General features: G+C 52.0%; 1 protein-coding gene across 2 annotated transcripts in view; it reads left to right on the top strand.

The window, feature by feature from the left end:
• The window catches only part of WARS1 (tryptophanyl-tRNA synthetase 1), a 29,051-nt gene extending 6,341 nt beyond the window's left edge, over positions 1 to 22,710 (top strand). For both annotated transcript variants that reach the window (XM_019983673.2, XM_019983672.2), the window contains exons 2-11: positions 10 to 187; positions 5,711 to 5,924; positions 7,057 to 7,165; positions 13,090 to 13,209; positions 14,162 to 14,344; positions 15,159 to 15,259; positions 17,080 to 17,192; positions 17,358 to 17,531; positions 19,970 to 20,110; positions 21,443 to 22,710. In XM_019983673.2, the coding sequence (XP_019839232.1) occupies positions 74 to 187; positions 5,711 to 5,924; positions 7,057 to 7,165; positions 13,090 to 13,209; positions 14,162 to 14,344; positions 15,159 to 15,259; positions 17,080 to 17,192; positions 17,358 to 17,531; positions 19,970 to 20,110; positions 21,443 to 21,604 (1,431 nt within the window). In that variant the 5' untranslated portion in view covers positions 10 to 73 and the 3' untranslated portion in view covers positions 21,605 to 22,710. The remainder of the gene's footprint in view (positions 1 to 9; positions 188 to 5,710; positions 5,925 to 7,056; positions 7,166 to 13,089; positions 13,210 to 14,161; positions 14,345 to 15,158; positions 15,260 to 17,079; positions 17,193 to 17,357; positions 17,532 to 19,969; positions 20,111 to 21,442) is intronic.
• The last annotated feature ends 1,578 nt before the right edge of the window (positions 22,711 to 24,288 follow it).

The raw sequence follows: 24,288 nt of genomic DNA, 5'->3' as shown, positions 1-24,288 counted from the left end.
TGCCCACAGTCTTGTCTGGACCACTGAGCAAATCTGCCAGCACCCCAACCAGCTGTGAACATCTTCCCAGAAGATGGCAGACATGTCCAATGGCGAGCAGGGCTGTGGGTCCCCCCTGGAGCTGTTCCACAGCATCGCTGCTCAGGGGGAGCTCGTAAGGGACCTCGAAGCCAGAAACGCAGCCAAGGTAGGTCATTTTGCCAGTCCTCCACACGTGTCCCAGCCAGGCTGTAGGACAGTCACCTGTTTCTGTTCCCTCATCACCTGAAGTATTTTGGCTCTCGTGCTAAATGTATTTTCTCCTTACTCGGCATTGATGCCTGTGGTCTGAAGGGAAGCCGCTGGGAAGCACAGCCGCTGTCCACCCTTCCTCTCCACATGTCCTGCTTGCGGAAGCAACCACTTTCAATTCTGTTAGCCGATTCTTTTGATATGCAATGCCCACATCTCTTAGAATCACACATCATATTGCTCCTTATGGATGTTCAGGTTTGGGGCTTCCACTGTGAAAGACAAAGGAATTAGCCGTCTCGGAGCACTGCCCACCCGCCAGTCCCCGTGTAAACGACGGCTAACCCCCCTGAGAACAGCACGCGTGCTGCTCCTCTCCTGCCCAACTTTTGTTTTTCCCAGGGTTGTTTTAATTGCTCCTTGCTCGGTTTGTCTTTGTTTTGGCCATGCCTTGCTCCCCGTGGGATCTCAGTTCCTCAGTCCCTGGTGGGGGACTGAACCCACACCATGGCAGTGAAAGCCCAGAATCCTAACCATCAGGCCATCTGGGACCTCCCCTGCTTAGCTTTCTGTGTACTGATGCTCATGGACCTCCAGGTGCTCCCCCAGTTGGGTCAACCCCCTCTCGAGCCACAGCAGGCCGCTGATCAGGTCCATCCTCCCGAGCACTCTCTCCCAGGATGCCCTGCCCGCTTCTGTCCCGGTGGTGACCCGCCTCCCTCACAGCCCATCTCCGGACCCGCCCTCCCTGTCCATGCAAGCCTTCCACGCACTCTCTTTGGGCTCCCTGTTCCTGACCCCATGTCTCACTCCTCCTTAGTTTATTTTGGCAGAGCAAATCCTCCAGAGGTTTCTGCAAAAATTAGTGCTAAGGAAGTGTTTTTTGAGCTTTTGCCTGGTCTGCAAGCATCTTACTTCATATTTGGCTGAGAGCTAGGCTCGGTAGAGAATTCTCAGGAGAACGTGACTTCCCTCAGAACTCTGAAGCGCTGATGCATCCTCCCAGCACCCAGGGCTGCGATGGAGAAGCCGGTGCCACTCCTTTGCCCCCTCTCCTGGGCTTTCAGGGCTTCTCCAGCTCTGAAACACCCTGTGTTGGGTGCCCAGGACTCCTTTCAAACTAGAAATACATGCCCTTTAATTCTCAGAAATTTATCATATTTGTTTGATTTATTCTGGGTTGGTTTTTTATTTTTCTGTTTGTGTATTTTCTTTTTAGTTGAAAGACTGTGTCCTCTGAATTTCTTAGTTTTTGATTTATTTTCCTTTTATTTTTATTTTTTCTTCTTTTAGGTATGTTTCCTCAACTTCTAACCCTGCTGTTGTTTTTCACTCATTCTGCCCCTTTCAATTTCTAAGCGCTCATTTGTTTTCCACATGTTATTTCCTCGAGGCTCTCTGTTCTTATTTCACAGGCGCCTAGCCTTCTGCCTCTGAGCTCGTGGTGACAGCTTCCCCGTGTTCTCTCCGCACGTTATGCACCAGTCTCCTCCAGCTTAGCTTGTGTTCCTTCCGCCTCTTGTAGTGGACGCCACTGGCAGGTGTTCGGTGACAGCTGTGCACTCAGGCTTTGGAGGGCGCACTCGGAGCCAGGGGGAGCCTAGGGTGTGGCCTTCCCTTCCCTGGACAGCGCCCACAGCACTCCTCTGCCTCAGGAGGTCTCCAGTGCGGGGTCTTTAGAGCTGCTCTTTGAGGCCAGTAGAGTCCCCAGAGAGGACTCCTCGGCTTCGCTCTCCAAAGGGTCCCGGTGTGGCTGCCCACGGTGTGAGCTGAGTGGGGCTGAGGAGCTGACCACGTGGTCCTTCGCTGAAGCCCCTGTTCGAAGTGTGCTGCCCCCAGCCTGTCTCCCTCACTGTGCACAGCACTTCCACGTGGACACTTGGTTCTCCTTGTCAAGACACTAAACCTCTGGATGGGGCAGGGGACGTGTACCGGCTATGGGTAGGGGCTAGCCTGGAGATCTCAGTAGCTGCTTTTTAGACTTCCAGCTAGTGCTCCTGATCTTAGAGCCCATTCTTACCCTCACTCGTGTTAGTATCTAGGGCCACCGGTGCCCGAGCCTCTCAGGGATCCCAAGCGATACGAGTCCAGCTGCCGCCCCGACTCCCGCGTGGTCTCAGCCTGTGTTGCTCTCCTGTGCTCGCGCAGGCCGCTCACACCTCTACTCTCCAGCTGCTGAGGCTTGTCGCTGCCAGCCTCTTCCTGTTTCCTTTATCTTTGTGGGTTATGCCTTTTTTAAAGATCTCTCTGTAGTTTCTGCGTTGGGTTTCAGAAGCATAACTCAGTCTACATCTATAACCAGCCCTTGCTTTCACTCTGGGTCACCCAGCTTCCTCAGCTCCACAGCTTTCTCATCCATCACTTCCAACCCCTGTTGTCGTCTTTTCAAAATTCTCTTTCTAGGTTCTCACCAGATGGGGTCAACCGTCTCACACTCGTTTCAGTAGTTTACTTTGACTCTTGGGACCCTAAGTAATCCATTACTTTTTAAAAGAAATAGTGATGTCCAAAAAAGGAGTTGATTATTCACAGAAAGAGGTTTACACAGCAGATAGGGCTCAATAGATAAGGCTGAATTATTTTGTTTTTTTAATCTATAAACCTACAATAAATAAAGAACTCATTACTCTATAAACCCATCTTAGGAACCTAACGGTGATATTTTTGTCATCTAACATTAAATTTGAATGACATTAATGAATGCTTTGAGTTAGTAGTTCTTAGTGACCCCAGAGAAGGCAATGGCACCCCACTCTAGTACTCTTGCCTGGAGAATCCCATGGACGGAGGAGCCTGGGAGGCTGCAGTCCATGGGATCACTAAGAGTTGGACACGACTGAGCGACTTCACTTTCACTTTTCACTTTCATGCATTGGAGAAGGAAATGGCAACCCACTCCAGTGTTCTTGCCTGGAGAATCCCAGGGACGGGGGAGCCTGGCGGGCTGCCATCTGTGGGGTCGCACAGAGTCAGACACGCCTGAAGCGACTTAGCAGCAGCAGCAGTGACCCCAGTCACATTCTGCATTTTAGCAAACAAACAATACTTGATGCAGTTTAGAGTTAAGTCTTCAAGCATAGTCTTTGACTAATGCTAAGTCAGATGGCGTTCAACAAAAGACAGCAGAGGTTACATGATGAAACCATGTGAAGAGTCAAGTGAAGTAAACTTGTACCAGTGTATCATACTAGAAGCACCTGATGTTTTAGAAATTCCCTTTAGGCAAAATAGATGAGCCGCTTGGGCACGGCTGGTCCAGTGAGGGTGCCTTGGGCTCTTCCTCCGCATCTCTGTGCCATCGAGGTCACGGTCCTCAGTGTTCTTCCTGCTCCATGTGCCGAGAGAAGAACGCCCATGGCTTTCAGAAGTAGCAGCTCAGTAGAGGTTCTCCTGGAGGACAGGTCAGAATCTGGGGGCTCTGACGGGAAGACAGTTTGAGCAGGATTCGAGAGATGACACTGGACCGTGGGGCTGAAGACAGGGAACAGAGCCTTTTTTGTTTTCCTTTCAGTTTAAATAAACTTTTAAAATTGGAGTACACCATTCATTCAGAGAAGTACGGAGATCACAGACAGGCAGCTCACTGAGTTTTCACAAGATGACCAAACCTGTGTAACCAGCATTCCCATGGAGACACAGCCCAGAAACCATCTCAGGCCCCTCTGCTTCTCGCCTCTTCCCTCCTGAGAGAGGCCTCTCCCTCCCTCTCCTTCCATGGAGAATTCCTGTGCAGGAACTGTATATAATCACCCATAGTGTAGATAGTCTTCCGCGTCTGGCTTTTTTCAGAACATCAACTTTTAAAATCTGTTTCAACGTCCAGGTCCGTGTTAGATTGAGAACAGGAGAACAGACAAGGGAGCCTGCTTGTCTTTTCGGTCCTATTCCAGATGACAGGTGGTCCTTGAGTTGGGACTCTGGTTAGATGTTTGACTCTCAAAGAGCCACCTGGTTGGAAGCTGGGTTAACCAGATAGAGTGTGAACTGTCACGCCACTGGCGACTAAAGGGCGGTGGCAGCAGGGCACTCAGATCAGGGCACTTCTTCCTCAGATAATGGCTCACAGAGCAATAGATCATGCTCTCAGAGCCTGTGTTCTGCTGCAAGCGCTCAGCCTAGGCAGCGCTGAATGAGGGGAGGAGAACACGCCTGCCTGCCTAAGGTGGGCCAGCACCCAGCCTCTTGCATGAGCTATATCCATGGGGCCACTGTTTGCACACTCTGACTCATTTAAATGACAAATTCCAGATGGGTTCAGCTTGAAACACAAACCTGCATCTGAAATCACCCCACAGTAACAGCCCTCTGTGGCCCAGGCGTGCCTGATGGAAGGGCTCTCTGAATGCAGTCTGGGACTGCGAGCGTTGTTCCTCCACTGGGAAGCCCAGCTTATAGCACGTATGTCTAAAGTCTAAATGGAAGTGTTTGTATTTCCCTTGGCAAGCAAATTGGGCTGTGTGTATTCTTTGTTTGCGATCAAATCCAGCAAGGCCAATTATGGGAGTGGAGCTTTAGGGCATAGCGTGACTAATCTGCCTAATTAGGTTTGCTCTTTTAAATGCCAGGCTTCCAGGGATGGCTAGTGTGGGCTCCTGCAAGAGGAAATCTTTAATAGGTTTCCAGCGGACCCACAGATACACTTTATGTTTGTTTGTTTGTTTATCTTATTCTCGTTTTAAAACACTAAGTATGCAAACACTCTGGACAGCTGGATAGGACTGCAAATGCTGTGGTATAACTGTTTCCCAGTGAGTCCCCCCTTGTTTTCTGAAAGTCTGTGTTTTTTCCTTGCCCGTATCTGTTAAGTTCCAATGTAGAACTCACTATAATTGATTAATGGAGCATGTCACATATGTTCACTGGCATCAGTGAAGTTTAATATTCAGCCATTAACTGTCATAAATTGTGCAAATTGTGTCGCTACACATAGCCTGTAGTGTTTGTGGTAGGAACCCATGATACTTGACCCCCAGATAAAAATAAAATACATTCAGGCCCACGACTTGCTGTGTGTGCATGGGCAAGCTCCTTCACATCTCTGAGTCTCAGACTCTTCAACCAGAAAAGACCAGTGATAACACTGCCATCCTTGTAGGATTATTCTAAGAGTAAGTGTGAGAGCGTTTAGCACACCGCCTGCCACCCAGTAGCAGTAACGTTCAGCAAATGCTGCTGCTGCTGCTAAGTCGCTTCAGTCGTGTCCAACTCTGCTCGACCCCATAGACGGCAGCCCACCAGGCTCCCCCATCCCTGGGATTCTCCAGGCAAGAACACTGAAGTGGGTTGCCATGTCCTTCTCCAATGCATGAAAGTGAAAAGTGAAAGTGAAGCCGCTCAGTCGTGTCCGACTCTATCGACCCCATGGACTGCAGCCCCCCAGGCTCCTCCGTCCGTGGGATTCTCCAGGCGAGAGCACTGGAGTGGCTGCCGCTGGTGGTTGTAAATATTTTCCACCTTCACCCTTAACCCCTGTGTACAGGATGAAATTGATTCTGCAGTGAAGATGTTGTTGTCCTTAAAAACGAGCTACAAAGCTGCCACAGGGGAGGATTACAAGGTGGACTGTCCTCCAGGGGACCCGGCGCCTGAGAGTGGTGAGGGCCTGGATGCCACCGAAGCAGACGAGGACTTTGTGGATCCCTGGACAGTGCAGACAAGCAGCGCCAAAGGCGTTGACTACGACAAGCTCATTGGTACGTTTATGGGGAAAACCTCAACTCTTAGAAGTGATGTTATTGATGTTTTCTAATTTGAATTAATCATAAATCCAGTCAAACTTCAATGTCAAGGGAAAAAAGATCCTTAAATCTTTTGGTGGTCCATTATATTCCCAGAGGTTTGTTTTTAATTAACGTAACAATATAAAATATGTTTTAAAATAATAATCTATAGTAGACAGCTTAATGGGCTTCCCTGGTGGCTCAGACGGTAAAGGATCCACCTGCCAATGCAGAAGACCTAGGTTCGATCCCTGGATGGGAAAGATCCTCCGGAGAAAGGAATGGCAACCCACTCCAGTACTCTTGCCTGGAGAATCCCATGGACAGAGGATCCTGGTGGGCCACAGTCCACGGGGTCGAAAAGAGCTGGACACGACTGAGCGACCGAGCCCAGCACAAACAGCTCGGTGTTAGCTTTTTCCTTTTCTTGAGCAGGTCAGAATTCGGGGAAGGTCCATTGCAGCGAGTATTTTCACAGTGGTTTAAATTGTCTTTCACTGAGTGGGTACAATTCAGGCATGGATTGTGTAAGAAGTAAGCCTTCTCACAGGTGGCATGTCCTCGCTCCCCAGCTCTGCCCTGGAGGGCTTCCTGCTCAGGAGCATCCTTTCCCTGAGGTCATTGGTGGCTGTCGAAGAAGAAACAGAGCTAAAGCTCTCTCATCTGAGTCTAAGCCGTTTTCCATGATTTATGCCCAGACCATCAGGGAGAGAAAACTCACTGGAAGACAAACATTAATTTGGTTATAGGCTCTAAAATGATGGTTGTGAGCATATATAAATTATACTGCAATAAGTAATAAGCAGCTGTGTGTAGGAGGCGAGGTGGGGGGCTGGGCGGGTTATCTGGAGTTCCTCACTAGGCTGCATTCTGGATCTGTCCCATCAGAATCCAGTCCCAGACCAGAGAGTCTTTAGCCCTGCATTTATTTTGTGTTCTGCTGGCGGTGACGTCTGCTCTGGACTGATGGAAGGGACTAGAGCCAGTAGCCCAAAGAGGCCTTGTTCTGCTGAGACAGCACGTGATCATGAGTCTTTCCCTCTGGTCTCTGCAGCGTCCCCAAGCCTCCCACCACCTAAGTTCAGCATCTCTTCTTTTCTTCCAGTTCGATTTGGAAGCAGTAAAATTGACAAGGAGCTGGTAAACCGAATAGAGAGAGCCACGGGCCAGAGACCACACCGCTTCCTGCGCAGGGGAATCTTCTTCTCACACAGGTCAGGCGCTTCTCGCTGCAGGACCTCCCCCGTCCTCTTGTCTTAGAGAAGGAAGCGATCAGGCCGTGGTCCCTCCAGCTGCCGGCCCTCGGGGGACCTGGCTGCCAGTTGGCAGAAGGCCGGTCCCGCCTCCTGTCCTGCCAGTGACTGCCTGTGGGGTCACACCTGTCCCTTCCCCTCTGGCCCGAAGTTTATTCATCTGTAAACTGCCTGTCTCACAAGGTGGAGGTCAAGTACACACCAGAGGAGATTCACGCCAGATTATGTGCTAAAAGCCATAGCATGTCACAAAACAAAAGAGATGAATGTGTCCAGGCTCAGCATTTCCCGTGAGATAAGCAGGAGGCTTCCTGAAGTTACATACTTCTTCCTCCTATTGTACTGGCCTGCTCATAAATCGTGTCCAGAGAGAAACTAGTAGAGCGAACAGGACACAGAGTATCCCGACCTGAGACCATAAATTCAGAGAATGGGCAGGTTTGGAGCCAGCTTCTGCCTCTCCCACCTCACACACCGCCTCCGGCTGGATTCGAGAGATCTTGGAGCTTGTAGTCCGAGGCAGGGCTGGTCTGTTCTGCCCACACCAGGGTTACGGACAGCACACACAGGACAGAACTCGGCACTCCACTGAACATTTGATTTTATTTTTTTAATTTGAAGGATAATTGCTTTACAGTGTTTTGTTGGTTTCTGTGGCGCTAGTGCTAAGGAGCCTGCCTGCCGTTGCAGGAGATACAAGAGACACGAGTTCAGTTTCTGGGGTGAGAAGATCCCCTGGAGGAGGAAATGGCAACCCACTCCAGTATTCTTATATGAAGAATCCCATGGACGGAGCCAGGCAGGCTGCAGTCCGTGGGGTCACAAAGAGTTGGACTTGACTGAAGCAACTTAGCACACATACAACACTGTGACTCAGCCACGAGTGTGCGTGTGTCCCCGCCCTCCTGAACGTCCCTCCGTCCCACCCCTGGGTCATCCCAGAGCACCAGGTTGAGCTCCCTGGTTACACAGCACACCCAACACTAAATTCTACATGGGGAGAAGGGCCCCCACTCAGCCCTCTTTCCGGGCAGAGTACACTCACAGTTTTTTCCTTAGTTGAGATTTAGTTCACATGACATAGAATTCACCTTTGCGAAGGACAGAGTTCAGTGGGGTTTTCGGTCTGTTCCAAGGTTGTGCATACATCGCCATGTCTGGTTCCTTACATTTTCATCACCCCAAACAGTAGCCCTCTACTCATTAGCAGTCACTGCCTATTCCTCCCAGCACCCCACCCCACCCTCACCCGAAGCCCTGGCCACCAGCAATCATCTTTCCATGTCTGTGCATTTGCCTGGGATGCAGCGTGTGCCAGTACTTCATTCCTTTTTACGCCTGAAAGCTGTTGAGTGGATGCAGCCCCATTTAACAGCTGACGGGCTTTGGGGGGTTTTCCCTTTGGGGTTAGCACGAGCGCTGCTCTGAGTGTTTGTGTACAGGGTCTGGTTTCTCTTGGGTGTGTACTCGGGAGTGGAGTTGCTGGGTCCTGAGGTAACCTTAACAGTTGTTTGGAATTGCCAGTGTTTTCCACAGCGAGTGCATCATTTTGCATTCCCACTAGCAAAGTGCAAACAAGGATTCCAATTTCTCCACATCCTTGCTAGTTGTATTTTCCAGTTTGTGTTTTTCTGAAACCATGCTAGTAAGTGTGAGGTGGTATTTCATCATGGTTTCGATTTGTATTTCCATAATGACTAATGATCTGAGCATCTTTCATGTGCTTACTGGCTGTTTTATGTATTCTTTAGAGACATGTCTCTTCTGATCCTTTGCCAACTTTTTAATTGGGTTATTTACCTTTTTATTGTATTATAATAGTTCTTTATATACTTTGGATACTAGTTTCTTATCAAATACTTGATTTGCAAATATCAGCTCTTTATTCACAGTGTCCTTAGAAGCATTTAGAAGCTTTAATTTTGATGAACTCCAGTTTGGTTTGGTTTGGTTTCGGTTGCTTGGTGTCATATCTAAGAAACCGTTGCCTAATTCGAGGTCGTGAACATATCCAGGTGTGTTTTCTTCTAAGAGTGGTATTTTTTTAGCTCTTACACTTGGGTCTCTGATCCACGTTGAGTTAATTTTTGTGTGTGTGTGAGGGGGGATCCAGCTTCCTTCTTTCTCATGTGAATATCCAGTTGTCCCAGCCCCACTTTTTGGAAATTGTTGTTGAGTTTTCTTGACACCCTTGTTGAAAATCAATTGAAAATATATTTAAGGATTTATTAAATATACTACATAGTCCTGATGTCTGTAGCTTTGTAGTGAATCTTGACACTGGAAAATGTGAGTCCTCCAACTTTGTTCTCAAGATTATTTTGGCCGTTAGAATTTAGAATGTTTGGATTTTAGAATCAGCTTGCTAGTTTCTGTACAAAGACAGCAGTCAGGGTGTCGATAGAGATTGCACTGCGTGTGTCGGTCAGTTTGGAGAAGTCTGCACCCTAAGATGGCGTCTGAGGTGGAATACTAAAGCTTCCGGCCCGTGCACAGAGAACATCTTTCCTCTCATCGCTTTGGTTTCTTCATGCAGTGTTTTGCAGTTTTCAGTGTACAAGCCTTGCACTTCTTTTGTTAGGTTTAGGTTTTGTTCTTTCTGGTGCTCTTGAAAAGAGTATTTTCTGAATTTCCCTTCTGAACATTTCACTGCTGTTTCTGAAGGGGAAGTGTACCCCTGCGTGTCTGCTCTAGCTCAGCCTCACTGCAGCTCTGCTTCACTGCTGACACCAGAGAGGTAGGGTTTTCACACATCAGGGGGTTGGTTTTTCACCCATCGGGGGTTCTGCAGCATAAGTTGGGTCTCTTACAGTTTAAACCAATTCTGACACTGTCCACCTGGAGATAGTGTCCAGTCCTGTCCCACATGACTACCCCCAACCCCCTACTTCAGACACAGATCAGAGTCTAGGTTCTTACCTGTGCTTGAAATCCCACAACTGATCTGGAATTAATTTGCTCAAGCAAGGGAAACATTTTACTCACTAGATAGCCAGTTTATTGTAAAGGATGTAAGTCTGGAGCAGCCAGATTGGAGGAGGCATGTGGGGACGCTCAGAGCTCCCCGCCCCCCCGGGCACCACGCCCCTGTCTCCATGTGCTCACCAACCCAGAAATTCTCTGACACTGTCCTTTGGGTTTTTATAGAGCCTTCATTACACAGATTATTTATATCACTGGCCATTGATGGTTAAACTCAATGTCCAGCCCCTCTTCCCTCCCCAGAAAGAGGGACGGGGGTTGGGAGCTGAAAGTTCCAACCCTGTAATCAGAGCTGGTTCCCCAGCAACCAGTCCCCTTCCTTAGGGTATCCAGGGACTTTCCCAAAGTCACTTAAATAACGTAAACTTTGATGTAGTTGAAAGGGGAACTTTTTATGTGAATAACACTCTATCATTCTTATCGCTTAGGAAATTCCCACAATGGTTTAAGGAACTCTATGCCTGATAGAAAATAAAAACAAAGACGAAATATATGATATTTCTTATTATCAACCACAATATTGCTCTACTGTACAGAAATACAACTGATTTTTGTTTGATCCTACATCCTGCAACTTTGCTGAGTTCATTTATTCTTATGAAAAAAAAATTCAAAAATATAAATTTGAAGATTTAATTGTATAAGGGACATTGGTCTGTAGTTTTCTTTTGATGTCTTTGCTTTGGGTATCAAAATAATACTGGCTTTATAGATGCGTTGAGAAGTATACTCTCTTTCAGAAATTTTTTGGAAGTTTGTGAAGGATTGTTGTTAGTTCTCTTGAAAATTTGATAGAATCCTCTAGTGAAGCCATCTGACCTTAGGCTTTTCTCTCTGAGACTTTTTTTATTACTAGTTCAATTTCTTTGCTTGTTCTAGATCTGTTCAGATTTTCTGTTTCTTTTTGAGTCAGTTTTGGTGGTTTGTTTCTTTGGGAATTTTGTCTGGTTCATCAAGGTCATCTCGCACACTGGCCTGCAGTTCATATTACTCACTTATAATCCTTTTTATTCTTGTAAGTTGTTAGTTGTTCAGTCACTAAATCCACTCTTTGCGACCCCATGGACTGCAGCGCACCAGGCTCCCCTGTCCTTCACCATGTCCCTGAATTTGCTCAGACTCATGTCCATTCAGTGATTCCATCCAACCATCTCATCCTCTGTTGCCCCCTTCTTCTCCTGCCCTCAGTCTTTCCCAGCATCAGGGTCTTTTCCAATGAGTTGGCACTTCGCATCAGGTGGCCAAAGTATTGGAGCTTCAGCATCAGTCCTTCCAATGAATCTTCAGGGTTGATTTCTTTTTTAAGATTGACTGGTTTGATCTCCTAACTGTCCAAAGGACTCTCAAGAGTCTTCTCCAGCATCACAGTTTGAAAGTATCAATTTTTCCGCACTCAGCCTTCTTTTTGGTCCAACTCTCACATCTGTACATGACTACTGGAAAAACCATAGCTTTGACTAGACAGACCTTTGTCAGCAAAGTGATGTCTCTGCTTTTTAATACACTATCTAGGTTTGTCATATTTTTTCTTCCAAGGAGAATCTTTTAATTTCATGGCTGCAGTCACTGTCCTCAGTTATTTTGGAGCCCAAGAAAATAAAATCTGTCACTAATTCCATTTTTTTCTCCATCTATTTGCCATGAAGTGATGGGACCAGATGCCATGATCTTTGTTTTTTGAATGTTGAGTTTTAAGCCAGCTTTTTCACTCTCCTCCTTAAGGACTTGATGAGATCCGCTGTGCATTGTCGGGCAGCAGCACCAGGCAGGTGACTAGATCCCTTGGAGCTGAGGGGTCCCTGCTGGGATCTGCCTTCACAAAACTGCACTCAGTGAGGGGGCCTAGTCAGTGCCCTGCCCTCAGGATAGCACCTCGAGTGCTCAGAGACTTCCTGCAAAACCATCCACAGCAGCTTACTTGACAGCCGCACTCTTTTTTCCTTCCATAAGCTGATAAATGTTTGATTTGTTATTTGTAAGAACCGAAAAAGGACTCTTTTTCTTCCAAACTCAGCCATTTTCATCTTTCCTTATTTCAGAAGCAGTGTGTCACCATCAAATCAAAGCTAAATACAAAATCCAGAATAGCCCTAATCCTGTCAGCCCACAGATAAGCACTGCTCACCCCTGGTCAAGAATAGAAGTCACTTTCAGAATACTCTTGTCTGGGTTCTCCTACCCAGGCCTCTGGGAAAGGGAGCCAGTCCTCTTATTTGGCACACTTTAACGATACAGACTCCCAGATGCCACCCCAGACCCTCTGGATCAGAGGCTGGGAAGGTAGGCGTGGGCAGGTGTGATGTGGAGACGGCTGGTCAGGTGACTCTGATGCACCGCCCCGCAGGAGGCCCCTTGGTGTGCGCTGGGTACGGGCCCCAGTCCTTGTGGTGGTGCACGATAACTCCCCAGATGGAGAGCCCTGGTCCCAGTGTGGCTGAGGAGCCCAAAGCAGATCTCCAGCTGGGGACATCCCCCGCCACGCCCTGCTGAGTCCTGACTGCGGGGAGCCCTGCAATGGCCCCCTCCTGAGCCAGCGGAGTTGGGGCTGCGTGGTTCTCAAGAAGGACTGGGTGGTGTCGGCCTGGGTCACTCCCAGGAAAGCATGTGAAGCAGACAGTACATCAACATCGAAATTTGGAAGAATTCCGAAAGAGGTCCAGGGGCTGCCCAACCATACCCACCCTTTAAACACGTTGTTCCCAACCTGCACGGCTTACACTTTTCAGCAGGCACAGGAGGAGCCGTTCAGAAGCAGTTTCCTGTCGTCCTTACAGCAGGAACAGCAAGGATAACACGCTCTCGTGGCTGGATTGTCTGTCTCGTTTTCATTCCCAGTTGAGCATTCACACCCTGACTCTTCTCTCAGAACACCTCACTGTTTTCTTGTCCCCTCTGTCCTTTAGAGACATGCATCAGATTCTGGATGCCTATGAAAACAAGAAGCCGTTCTATCTCTACACGGGCAGGGGCCCCTCTTCTGAAGCCATGCATGTGGGTCACCTCATCCCATTCATCTTCACCAAGTAAGTATTGCACCGCGGGACTGTGCTCACCGTGTCGGTGAGTTTTGAAACATGGAGAGAACAAACCAGCAATATATCTGCCAATTATAGGCAATAAATGTATTACTAGCATTATTATTTCCCCCCCCTCAAAAAAAAAGGAAAAGAAATGTTAATCACAAACTTTGTGCAGAGCTGAGGAGACAGTGCCAGATCACGCCTGCCTGATAGCCAAGGTCTCGGGGAGCTGGTGCCCTTGTGGCTTCTCCCCACCCCGTCCCTAGGGTCACTTTAGCAGGACTGGGTGGTGGGGAGAGCACTGCTGTGGAATCAGCGGACCTGTGTCCTCCTGTCCCTGTCCGGGTGACCGTAGAAGCGTTACCTCTCTGGGCCTTAGTCTCCACTTCTCCCAGAGGAAGTACCAGTGCCCCACCCTGACGTCCCTGTAAGACTTCAGAGTAGAGTGCAGAGCGGCCAGCTCGGAGCCAACATGCATCGCCCTCCAGGCTAAGCAGTTGTTTTCTGATCTCGCCGACGGCATCCCCACTTCGAATTCCCTGGATTCACCGGGGCTGGACCCCAGCAGTAGCCTGCAATGCAGGAGACCTGGGTTCAATCCCTGGGTTGGGAAGATCCCCTGGAGGAGGGCATGGCAACCACTCCAGTATTCTTGCCTGGAGAATCCCATTGACAGAGGAGCCTGGCAGGCTGCAGTCCATGGGGTCGCACAGAGTCGGACACGGCTGAGGGTTAAGCACACATTGCACAGCCCTTGCTAACAGGAACTCACACAGAGTCGAGCTCAGGGTGTTCCTGTTTACAGGAGCTGAGTTCACAGTATGGTCAGAGGGTGAGACTTCCTGGGCAGGGGAGTTTTGAAATACACTGTTAGTAGGACCTGTGGTTTCAGAGGCGCAGCAGTATTTCTCTGCAGAAAAATAAGGCGTGGGCCTCCCTCCCCCGTGTCTCCCAGGTGGCTGCAGGATGTGTTCAACGTCCCCTTGGTCATCCAGATGACTGATGACGAGAAGTACCTGTGGAAGGACCTGACCCTGGATCAGGCCTATGGCTACGCCGTGGAGAACGCCAAGGATATCATCGCCTGCGGCTTTGACATCAACAAAACGTTCATCTTCTCTGACCTTGACTACATGGGGTAAGGGGCAAACGCCTGGCCACCTTTTAAATGAGTGAACGCAGGCTGTAGACAGGCCATCGCAGCCAGGGCTGCTTCAGAAACAGCTGAAGGATCTTGAGGTCTGCAGAGTGTTTTCTTCCTTTATTCAATGTTATGGTCTGGTTTCCTGGTTTATTGACAGCTAAGACTTCCATCCTTAGCTTGTGGAGGGGGTAGCGATGGCCAGATGCAGGCCAGAGCAGCTCACAGAGACAAACCCTCCTTCCAGGGCCCATCAGTTTCTACCCAGATACTCTGTGCGGCTGCAAGTTGCCAATACCCTTGAATGATGAGAAGGTTAATCTGCCTTTAACTCACCACTGGCTCTCTCTAGCCATGGTTTCCCCACTTCCGCAGACTCAACCAGCCGAGGCAGTGCAGCACTGCAGTACTGAAAAGTACCACGTGTAAATGGACCCATGTTGCTCCAGGGCCAGCAGTAATCTCCCACAACAAAAAACACAGTCCGTCCCAACAGATAGACTGCCCTGGAGCCCCCAAACTTGAAGCCCCACATGCTCAGCCAGTGATCCCGGCAGAGCTGACACCCTTCACATGAGCCCCTGAGTCTGCATCGGCTGTGCTCCTGCCTCCTGTGCTGCTCAGCTTCGAGCTGACGTCCTTCCACAGGCAGCGGTGTGTCCGCCTCGCCTGCCCCCGGCCTCTCTGCCCACAGCGGGCAGCAGAGCGCCTTCCTCCCCAGCTGACCTGGCCCCATGTGACCGTGCTGTCTGCTGCTTTGCCCTCGGCCACCACCCTCCAGTTCTGGGTTTGACTCTGACCTTCTTCACAGGATGAGCCCTGGCTTCTACAAGAACGTGGTGAAGATCCAGAAGCACGTCACCTTCAACCAAGTGAAAGGCATTTTTGGCTTCACTGACAGCGACTGCATTGGTAAGCCCACACTGCCCACAGCGCCCGCTGGCCCCTCAGAGAGGAGCCGAGCACAAAGGAGGGGGTGCGTGCCGGGTGCCTGTGCGAGGCTGCACTGTCTCTGGGGTGGTTTGCAGTTTGTCTCTTTAAAAAGGTGGGTTTTCCCTGAATGTAAAGTGATGCATTTGGCCCCTTTTCTGGGCCACGTGGAGTATCCCCTCAGATCACACCCTGTCCCTCTCCTGCCTCGTCCGTTTTGAGGTTAGAAGGAAAAGGAGGCTGTGGATGACTTCGACCCTCCACCTGTTCCTGGGAGCCCGTCGGTGTGGAGGCCTTGGTGGGGCCCGGGTTGCAGGAGGGCTGCTCTGTGGCTGGAACGAGCCATCTTTGTCTCCCTGGGCCTCACTCCCCACCTCCGGGAGGAGCCACCCTGCCCACCTGCCTGCCTTGCTTTTCTGCCAGGCTCAGTGCCCAGCAGACAGGCCTCTGTGCACACACTGACCTCCCTGTCCCGTGTTTCTGCACCCCTTTCAGATGCAGTGACCATCTCAGACCCTCAGCTCCTTGAGCTAAGAGTCAGTCCTGAGACTACTGGCTGGTCTCCTGACCCCTCCCTTTATTTTAGGCGCCCAGCCCCTGGCCCACTAGCTGCCAGCATGGAGCTCCCAGGATGTATCTGTGGGCGCCTGTACCAGGCATGCCCCACTGTGGGGGAGCACGTTCTGGGGGGCCTGTTGGAAGAGAAACACCACAGAGGTCCTGCTGGGAGGCTTTTCACAGGAGCAGAACCCTTTGATGCCTCAGTCAGATTCATTCCTGACACTTGGGGCATAAACCTTTTGCTTTGGAAATGGTTTTCGGGGGTTTGTTTGTACTTTTTTCTACTTTGAAACGGTGTTTTAATCCTGGAATCCAGGCAGCGAATGGGGAGACTTCTCTGAAGCTGCCCCGAGCCAGTGTGGAGATGGGGCTGTGGCGAGTAGCCGCACATTCTGTGCTGCTGAGACCCAGTTGTGAGTCTAGGCTCGGCCTCTCAGAGCTGCACCCTAGCTCTAGGAACCCAGTGGTGATCCGGGCTGGTGTCCAGTACATAAAATGGGGATGCGGTGACACTTTTCTGTAGAGTCGTGGGGTGTAGACAGGAGGCCCCGAGCCCAGGATGCTCAGTGCTGTAAAGGAGACACGGGTGCCCACGGAGCTGCTGCGTGGACCCCCAGAGACAGGCAGGAGCCCAGAAATGAGCGGTGTCTTTCCGCAGAGGGGAGAAAACAGCTGCCAGGAACAAGCGTCACAGAGACAGGACTCCAGGCCGGACCCACCCCAGGCCGTCCCGGAAATGTCCCGGCCTGGCCTGCCTCCACGCGTTGAGGGTCACACCAGGATCCGTGCCCTTTGACCCCAGAATTCTGCTTCCTCAGGTCTGAGCAAATACAATAGCAGTGTTAACAGCAGCAGCATCCAAAATATTAAGAACAGTTTTACATCCCAAAATGTCATAATTAGTTATACTAATTGACACTGAGGAACAACCTGGACACCCAGTGGCTAGAGAGTGGCTGAGGCACAGGAGAGAGCGTGGGTAAGCGTCACGAAGTGGAAGCTGTGAAGAGCAGAGCAGAGGAGAAGCTCACTGAAATGGGGGGGAAATGGATGAGAAAGGCACGAACTGGCACTGCAGATTTTTCTTCCTTCCTCCCAGCAATCCTTCTCTGTAGGTTTCAGATTTTCTTTAACGAGTGTTACTTTTCCAGGGGGGAGAAAAGCCCGTTTTTGTTCATCCCTTCTACAGTTCCAGGCAGAAACCAGTCTCAGGTATAAAAATGTTTTGTCCTCCCTCCCAGGGAAGATCAGTTTTCCTGCCATCCAGGCCGCTCCCTCCTTCAGCAACTCATTCCCTCAGATCTTCCGAGACCGGACGGACGTCCAGTGCCTCATCCCGTGCGCCATCGACCAGGTTAGGAGGCAGAGCCAGGGTTCCGTCAGCCTGGATGTTAGCAGGGGTCTTCACCCGCTTCAGGGGTGGGAAGGAGGGTCTGACGGTGGTGCAGGGCAGAGTTACTCGGGAGGTGCCCGCCAGCTGAGGGCAGCCCTCGTCTCCCCTGCCCCTGCCTCCCCACAGGACCCGTACTTCAGGATGACCAGGGACGTGGCCCCCAGGATCGGCTACCCCAAGCCAGCCCTCTTGCACTCGACCTTCTTCCCTGCCCTGCAGGGGGCCCAGACCAAGATGAGTGCCAGTGACCCCAACTCCTCCATCTTCCTCACGGACACGGCCAAGCAGATCAAGACCAAGGTGAGCGCGGCCCAGGCCTCGGGGGACTCACGCACTACCACTCTGTCCTTTGGCCACCACGGGCACCCTGAGTTCCAGGGTCCAGGCAGCCTGCCCCGTTCCCAGATACGAAGTGAATGTGCTTGTGTCTTTTCATGTAGGCAAAACTTGGGAGGTTTTTTTTGTTTTTTTTTTTCTTTTTTTTCTTCTCTGATTTCCTCACCAACATTGTTCTGAAAACAAAATCATGGCAATTTTCTTTGGTTACAGCTAAACAATAGAGAAAATTTAGTGTACTTCTGAGCACCAGTTGTATTCCAGGAGCTGGACCACGCACTCTCTGTATGTTTTGGTTTTTATTCTCACTGATGTGTCCCTTTAAGATGAGAAGGGTGAGGCCCAGCGAGGATGACCAGCTCGACCCAGTTTTCCCCAGAAACCGAAGGTGCCCTCCTAGCCCACGCACCGTGTTCCCGCGCCAGGGTGTAGGGGCTGGTTCTCTCCGGAGCGTTCCCGCTGAGACTCAGTATTGACAAGTGTCCTTCCACAGGCCAGTCAGGTCCTGGCCAGGAGTGCTGCTCCCAACCCACGTGCAGCAGGAGCTCAGTAAATATTTTTCAAGTCACCAGAGAAACGAGAAATGGGAATTCGTTTGAGCTTCCTTACTTTTCAGGCCTGCACTTCGTTGCTCGGTTCTGAGCTGCCAGTGTGCATACAGACCCCTCACTGTTGCACAAAGCTGTGGACATTTTAGTTGGAACTGTGTGTGTGTTTGTGGTCTGGAAGATTACAACAGGAGTGACCGAAACTACATTTGGGGCGTGTAATGCCACCATGAGTCAGTCCAGGCCCCTGCCCCTCCTGGAAAGTCCCGCTTTCTGGTTGACAATGGGGAGCCCTTAGTATCAGAACAGTCCTCCGGGAAGTGGCAGCCGCCAGCTTTCCCAGCCTCAGGTGGAGGCTGGTGTGAACAGGGCTTTTTCTTTCTCTTTCACTTCTGGCTAAAAATTCCAGCACCTGGAATGCAGAAGAAGGGGAGGGACACTCCTGTTCCCTCCTGCAGAGAAGTCATTTCCTTTCATTTTTTTGAGAAGTTGTTATAAAAGAAGGGGCCAGCAGAGACCCAAGCGTCAGGAACCACCCTGGCTGCCGAGATTGCAAGCACCTTGGGGGACAGGACAGGGTCAGGCCAGGCCCTTGTCCCCAATCCCTAAGTCCCACTTCAACTCCAGAAGCAGAGTCTTCAGCCCAGAGAGGGGGCATCTGCTCCAGCCCCGTCCCAAGAATTAAGAGTAGAGTGCTAGGAACACTGCGGCCTTACTGTGGTCGCCTGCCACACGCTCACCTGTGTGAGCTCACGGAGTCCTCAGACCCTCCTGGACGCTGCGTCCACTGCCTGGCAAGGGGATAGGCCTAGAGTGTCTGGCAGCTTCTCTGTGTTCACACAGCCGGGTCGCAGAGGGCCAGCCGTAACCCAGGTTGGCCCGTGGCCTGGCATCGGGCTCCTGCCGCTCACCTGCTGTTGGTAAGGGACCACGGTCATCAGGTATCACTGTCCAGCGGGAGCCACTCTACAGAACTGCAGACTAGAGGCAAAGCTCACGTGAGATCGTGTGTACAAGTGGTTACTGCCTGTAGAGTGTGGCCCAGATTTGAGATTTCAGTCCCAACACGGATCACTGAACAGCTGCCTAGTAGCGGGGGCCTTGTCAGAGCTTCCAGTGTTTCTCGGAGCCGTTTAGCATCCCCACCAGAAAGGCCTTGCCCGCCAGCCTCTGCCCCCACATTCTTCTGGGCGATCCAGTCAGGAATCTGCCCGGAGTCCTTCTGGGAGGCTTACCAGACATCTCCTTGAGACCACTGACTCTGCGCACTCTTCTCCCCACGGGAAAATACGTTTGTACATGGAAGGTTTCTCAGACACTCGCTAAAAGAACATTGGAGGAACTCTCCACTTCTGGGCTTTTCTTCTCTCTGCTCTTGACCCTGACTTCTCTAAGGTTATCTTCAGTCCTACAAGCTATTTTGTTAGTTTCTGAACCTGTCTGTTGTCAGCTTCTGGAAGTGCCTGTTCAGGTGGGCGCTGCCCGTGGCCCTGTCCACCCCCCACTCCACCCAGGCCCCGCACGGGCTCTGCCTCCCTGTGGCTGTCTCTGTGCCTCCTGTCCTTGTCCCCAGGGAGGGGCGGGTGGCTGTGTCTGTCATCTAGGTGAGCCTGCGGACAGGTGAGGACATTTGCCCAAGCTTCTGCAGGGGCAGTGCTGTGGTTTTTCTGATTCTGTTCTGTCTCTGTGGGTCGGGGGAGGGGTCAGAGCTCACCCACCCTCTGGAGCCCCCTTCTCTGCAGTGAGCCCCGCAGTGGCCAGTCCCCAGGCTCCACAGGAAAGGGCGGTTTGCGGGCTCCCCTCACCACACAGGGGGCCGCCTGGCGAGCATCCGTGTGCCCTCTCCTGGTGCAGGTCAACAAGCACGCCTTCTCCGGAGGCAGGGACACCGTTGAGGAGCACCGGCAGTTTGGGGGCAACTGTGACGTGGACGTGTCCTTCATGTACCTGACCTTCTTCCTGGAGGATGATGACAAGCTGGAGCAGATCAGGAGGGTAAGGCGGGGCTGTGCCTGTGAGGGCCCTGGAATGCCCTGCGGCCAACGTTCCCGGGGCCTGGGTCTACAGGGCCGGCGCTCAGCTGAGACGAGATCAGAGCTGAGTAGGTTGGTCATCTTCATGACCACGTGCCTGGAAACCTCATGAACGGATGGTTCCCAAAAGAGAAAATACAAACTAGTAGTAGCCACACTGTAAGATTAGATCCTCCTGGTCATCAGGGAAGCAGAAGGTAAAATGAGACCCGTCAGTGCTGACACCGTCCCCGAGCCTCCCCAGCGGGTTTGTGTCGTATTACAGTGATTGTAATTCCGGGGCGCAGTGAGCCCGAGAGCCCGGGGAGCATTCGTAGCCTCTGCCTCAGGATTTCCAGTCCTTGGCATCTTTTCCAAGAAACTAATCCTGAGTAAGAAAGAGCTCTGTATGCAAATATGTTGAAATGGTGTTAGCAAAAAGTTCAGAACAGACTGTATAGCAGAGGAAGCCTTAACTAAGAATCGTCAGGAGGGATTCTCAGGCAGGCGGGAGGCTTTGATCACGCAGGATTGGCCAATGCTAGTGGCAGAAGGACCCCAAATTGGCCGCGCGGCGAGACCCACCAAGTCTAAATACACCACAGAGAACAAATCTGACAGAAAGCAGGCCGGGACGCTCGCGCGGGCTCAGCCTCTGGGCCCGGAATCTGCAGGGGGAGTTTACGGAAAGCAGGCCGGGACGCTCGCGCGGGCTCAGCCTCTGGGCCCTAATCAATCTGACAGAAAGCAGGCCGGGACGCTCGCGCGGGCTCAGCCTCTGGGCCCGGAATCTGCAGGGGAGTTTACAGAAAGCAGGCCGGGACGCTCGCGCGGGCTCAGCCTCTGGGCCCTAATCAATCTGACAGAAAGCAGGCCGGGACGCTCGCGCGGGCTCAGCCTCTGGGCCCTGAATTTGCAGGGGATTTTTTTCCTTTCCTTTGCTGCTTTTTGTCAGCTTTAGGTACTTTGTTAAGTTTGTTCAACAAGTACATTTTACTATCACAATCAGAAGATGAAAACAAATTCAGCGAAGATTTTAGAGACGCCAGTAAGGTTGAAAGGCTCAGCCATGGCTTCGGGTCTTGGACTCCACTGACCTGGCGCGCAGGTGGGGTGCCCGGCCCTGCTCTTCGTCCTCATGTGTCAGCTGAGTCACAGCTGCCCGCAGAGCCCAGAGGCGTTTTCAGAAAAGGGTGGTTTAAGGCCCTTATGTTTCCGTGTGGCCAGTGTGCCAGGCTCTGCGTGGGTACTGTCGAGGGAGGGAGGTGGCCGGGCGCGCACAGCCGCCTCATGTGGCCTGTCTCCTCCCGCTCAGGACTACACGAGCGGGGCCATGCTCACCGGCGAGCTCAAGAAGGAGCTCATCGAAGTCCTGCAGCCCTTGATTGCCGAGCACCAGGCCCGGCGCAAGGAGGTCACCGACGAGATCGTGAAAGAATTCATGACCCCCCGGAAGCTGTCCTACGACTTTCAGTAATGCTCACTTCCTCTATGCTTACTCAGAGATGTAATTTACCCATAATCCCAACTCAGTCAAATCAGCACCCCCCTGCTGCTGCCCTAGGCTCTATCAAATGGTAATTATTGGCCCAGGTCTGTAAGTTCTGTGTTTCTCTCAGCGCTGTTTCTTCCCTTGAATGTCATTCTGGCCCCTGTGGGTAACTGGGTGCCGGGTAGTATCGTGTGGTCACATAGACAAGTCCAGCTGGAGTTCCTCCCACAAAGCAGCCCCTGGGGCTGGATGTCCACCAACCAGCCTGTTGTGGTCCACAGGACAACTCCCTGTTTGAAAGCATCCTGCGTCCAAACACATTCTTCCACCTGCTGTATAAAAGGATATATAGTCCATCTATATGTACCTGGAATCAACATGGTGTTGCCATAAAACTTTTTTTTAAGTGCTTTGAAACAGTAATGTAAGAAAGCTTAATGGGCACAAGAGGCATTTCAGCCCATGCCCCCCTCCCATCTTATTGAAGATGAAATGATGGCCAAAGGCTTTGCTAAACTTTAAATTCCAAGATCTCACAGCTTAAAAGCTGCCTTTAACGTTTCTGAGTATTGGCCTGAGTTGGCCAATTTTTACTAAATTGAGTCTTTATGGGTGAAACTTTCCAGTTTACTTACTAAACTCCAGGCCATGCATGTACTATACTCCAGAAGTGACGCGCCTTTCCCTGAGCGAACTAATGCTCTATCCACCGAGTAATCCTAGACACTCCATGTGGGGAACCAGTGGCTGCTCCACTCTGACCGAGCCGGACGCTGAGGCCAGTCTGTTGCCTTTGCACATCCTTTTGTTTTGACACCTGACTGGTGTGGAGGTCTGTCTGCACACAGCAGGCCCTGCCTGTGTCCCCAGACGGGCGGACGTAGCTAGATGCCGCCAGCAGCCCTCGAGGCCGCGGCCGCGTGTCCGTGGGAGGCCTGCTTGGTGGAGCGCCCTGTGCAGCTGTGGAAAAGCGCAGACCTGTCCCAGGGAAAGCCCTTGGTCCAAGTATCTGTCCCTTCTGGAGGCACAGGGTCCATTCCTGGGCACCCTACTCTGGTCTCTCTCATGACAATAAACTTCCTATGGTCCCACCTGTGTCACTGTGCTGTCTGGGGTTTGAGGAGCGAGCAGGGGCCTCACTCTGGCCCAGGGCCATGCCGTGGATGCCCTTGAGCCTGCAGAGGTCCCCCTGGCACGCGTGCGGGATGGGATCACAGCCCTGCGTGGCGCTGGCTCCCACACTCACTGGATGTTCCTGACAGCCTTGGAGAACGCAGACAGATGTCCGCATTTTGTGGTCGAGGGAAGTGGCCATGGGGGTGGTCTGAAAGGTGCTGTGTAGACAGTGGCCCCAGGCCATTTGCAGGGGTCTCAGAGCAAGGGCCCGGCCAGATGAGCCCAGGGCTCGCGCTGCCTGCCCGCCTCATACTGCAGGCGGGAAGACTGAGGTCCAGCAGAGAGCACAGTGGCTTGTCCAAGGCCGCCCCGTGAGGTCGTGTCAGACGGGCCTACCCTGTCTTGTGCTGTGCCCGCACGAGGTTCCCACCTGGGCAGCGCCAGGATCGGGAGCACGTCCCGTCTCCTCACCCAGCCTCTACTCCCTCCGGACTGGAGGTGAGCCCCCAGCAGAGGGTGGGGCGGTGTGGCTGGGCAGCTAAGGTGATCTCTCTGCTCCCCTGTGCCCATCTCTCAGGAGGGACCACAGCCAAGGCCCCAGGGAGGGTGGGCGTTGTCCTGGGTCTCAGAGGACAGGGCTGCAGCCCCACAGTAGCCAATGACGGAGGCGGGGGGCAGGGACCTCACCCCCACCCCCTGATGTAACAGAAGCAACGACAGACACCTCATGTTTGGGTCAGCTGGGTCTTGGGTCAGAGGTCAATGCCCAAAGTCACTGCTGGTAAGGGCCACAGACACTCCCACCCCCCACGTTTCGCTAAAAAACAGAGGATTCTTACAGTTCCCGAGAGAAGCCCTGAATCAGGATGGGCAGGTGTGCAGCCCAGCGCTGTCTGAGGGGTGAGGTTGGATTCGGTCCCCAGCTGCCATGACTGTTACTGTCCATCCCCTCAGACCTCACGGCACCTCAGGGGTGCCCAGTCTGGTGGACCCGATGGAGCTGGGTCTGAGGGGCAGCAAGAGCCCACGCAGGTGGAGAGGTGGGCCGGCCCCAACCCCGCGTCCCCACATCTCCTGCGTCGGCAGATGGGATCTTTACCACCTCGCCACCTGGGAAGCGCCCTGTGGACTCTGGGCCAGCCCTTCTCCCCACCCTTCATTTCCACGCTCCAGAGGACCTCACCTCTCCACGGCTGTGGCCCGAGCGAGGCAGAGCTGCTTCCCCAGCACGGCAGGGCCAGTGCCCGGTGACCACCCCCTCCCCTGGAGGAAAGCACCTGGGCAGGCTAGCAGCACTCTCGTCAGGAAGATGACACAGGGCTCGATAGCGGTTGACCCCTTTTGTGAGCTGACCCCTTCTGCCAGCACCTGGCCAGGACGCCCCAGCATCTTCACCAGCGTACCAGTGAACCCCCAGGAACGCTCTGCGGGGCCTCGCTCACGCACGCATTCGTGCATTCCACACACACACACCACCCCTAAGCCCTGGCTGTATGCCACACACACACACCACACCCTGAGCACCAGCTGTATACTACACACACACCCTGAGC

This window comes from Bos indicus, chromosome 21 (genome assembly GCF_029378745.1).
Source record: "Bos indicus isolate NIAB-ARS_2022 breed Sahiwal x Tharparkar chromosome 21, NIAB-ARS_B.indTharparkar_mat_pri_1.0, whole genome shotgun sequence".
NCBI classification, from domain to species: domain Eukaryota; kingdom Metazoa; phylum Chordata; class Mammalia; order Artiodactyla; family Bovidae; genus Bos; species Bos indicus.
Note: the sequence above shows the minus strand (reverse complement) of the source record. Positions and strands in the feature narration are given on the sequence as shown.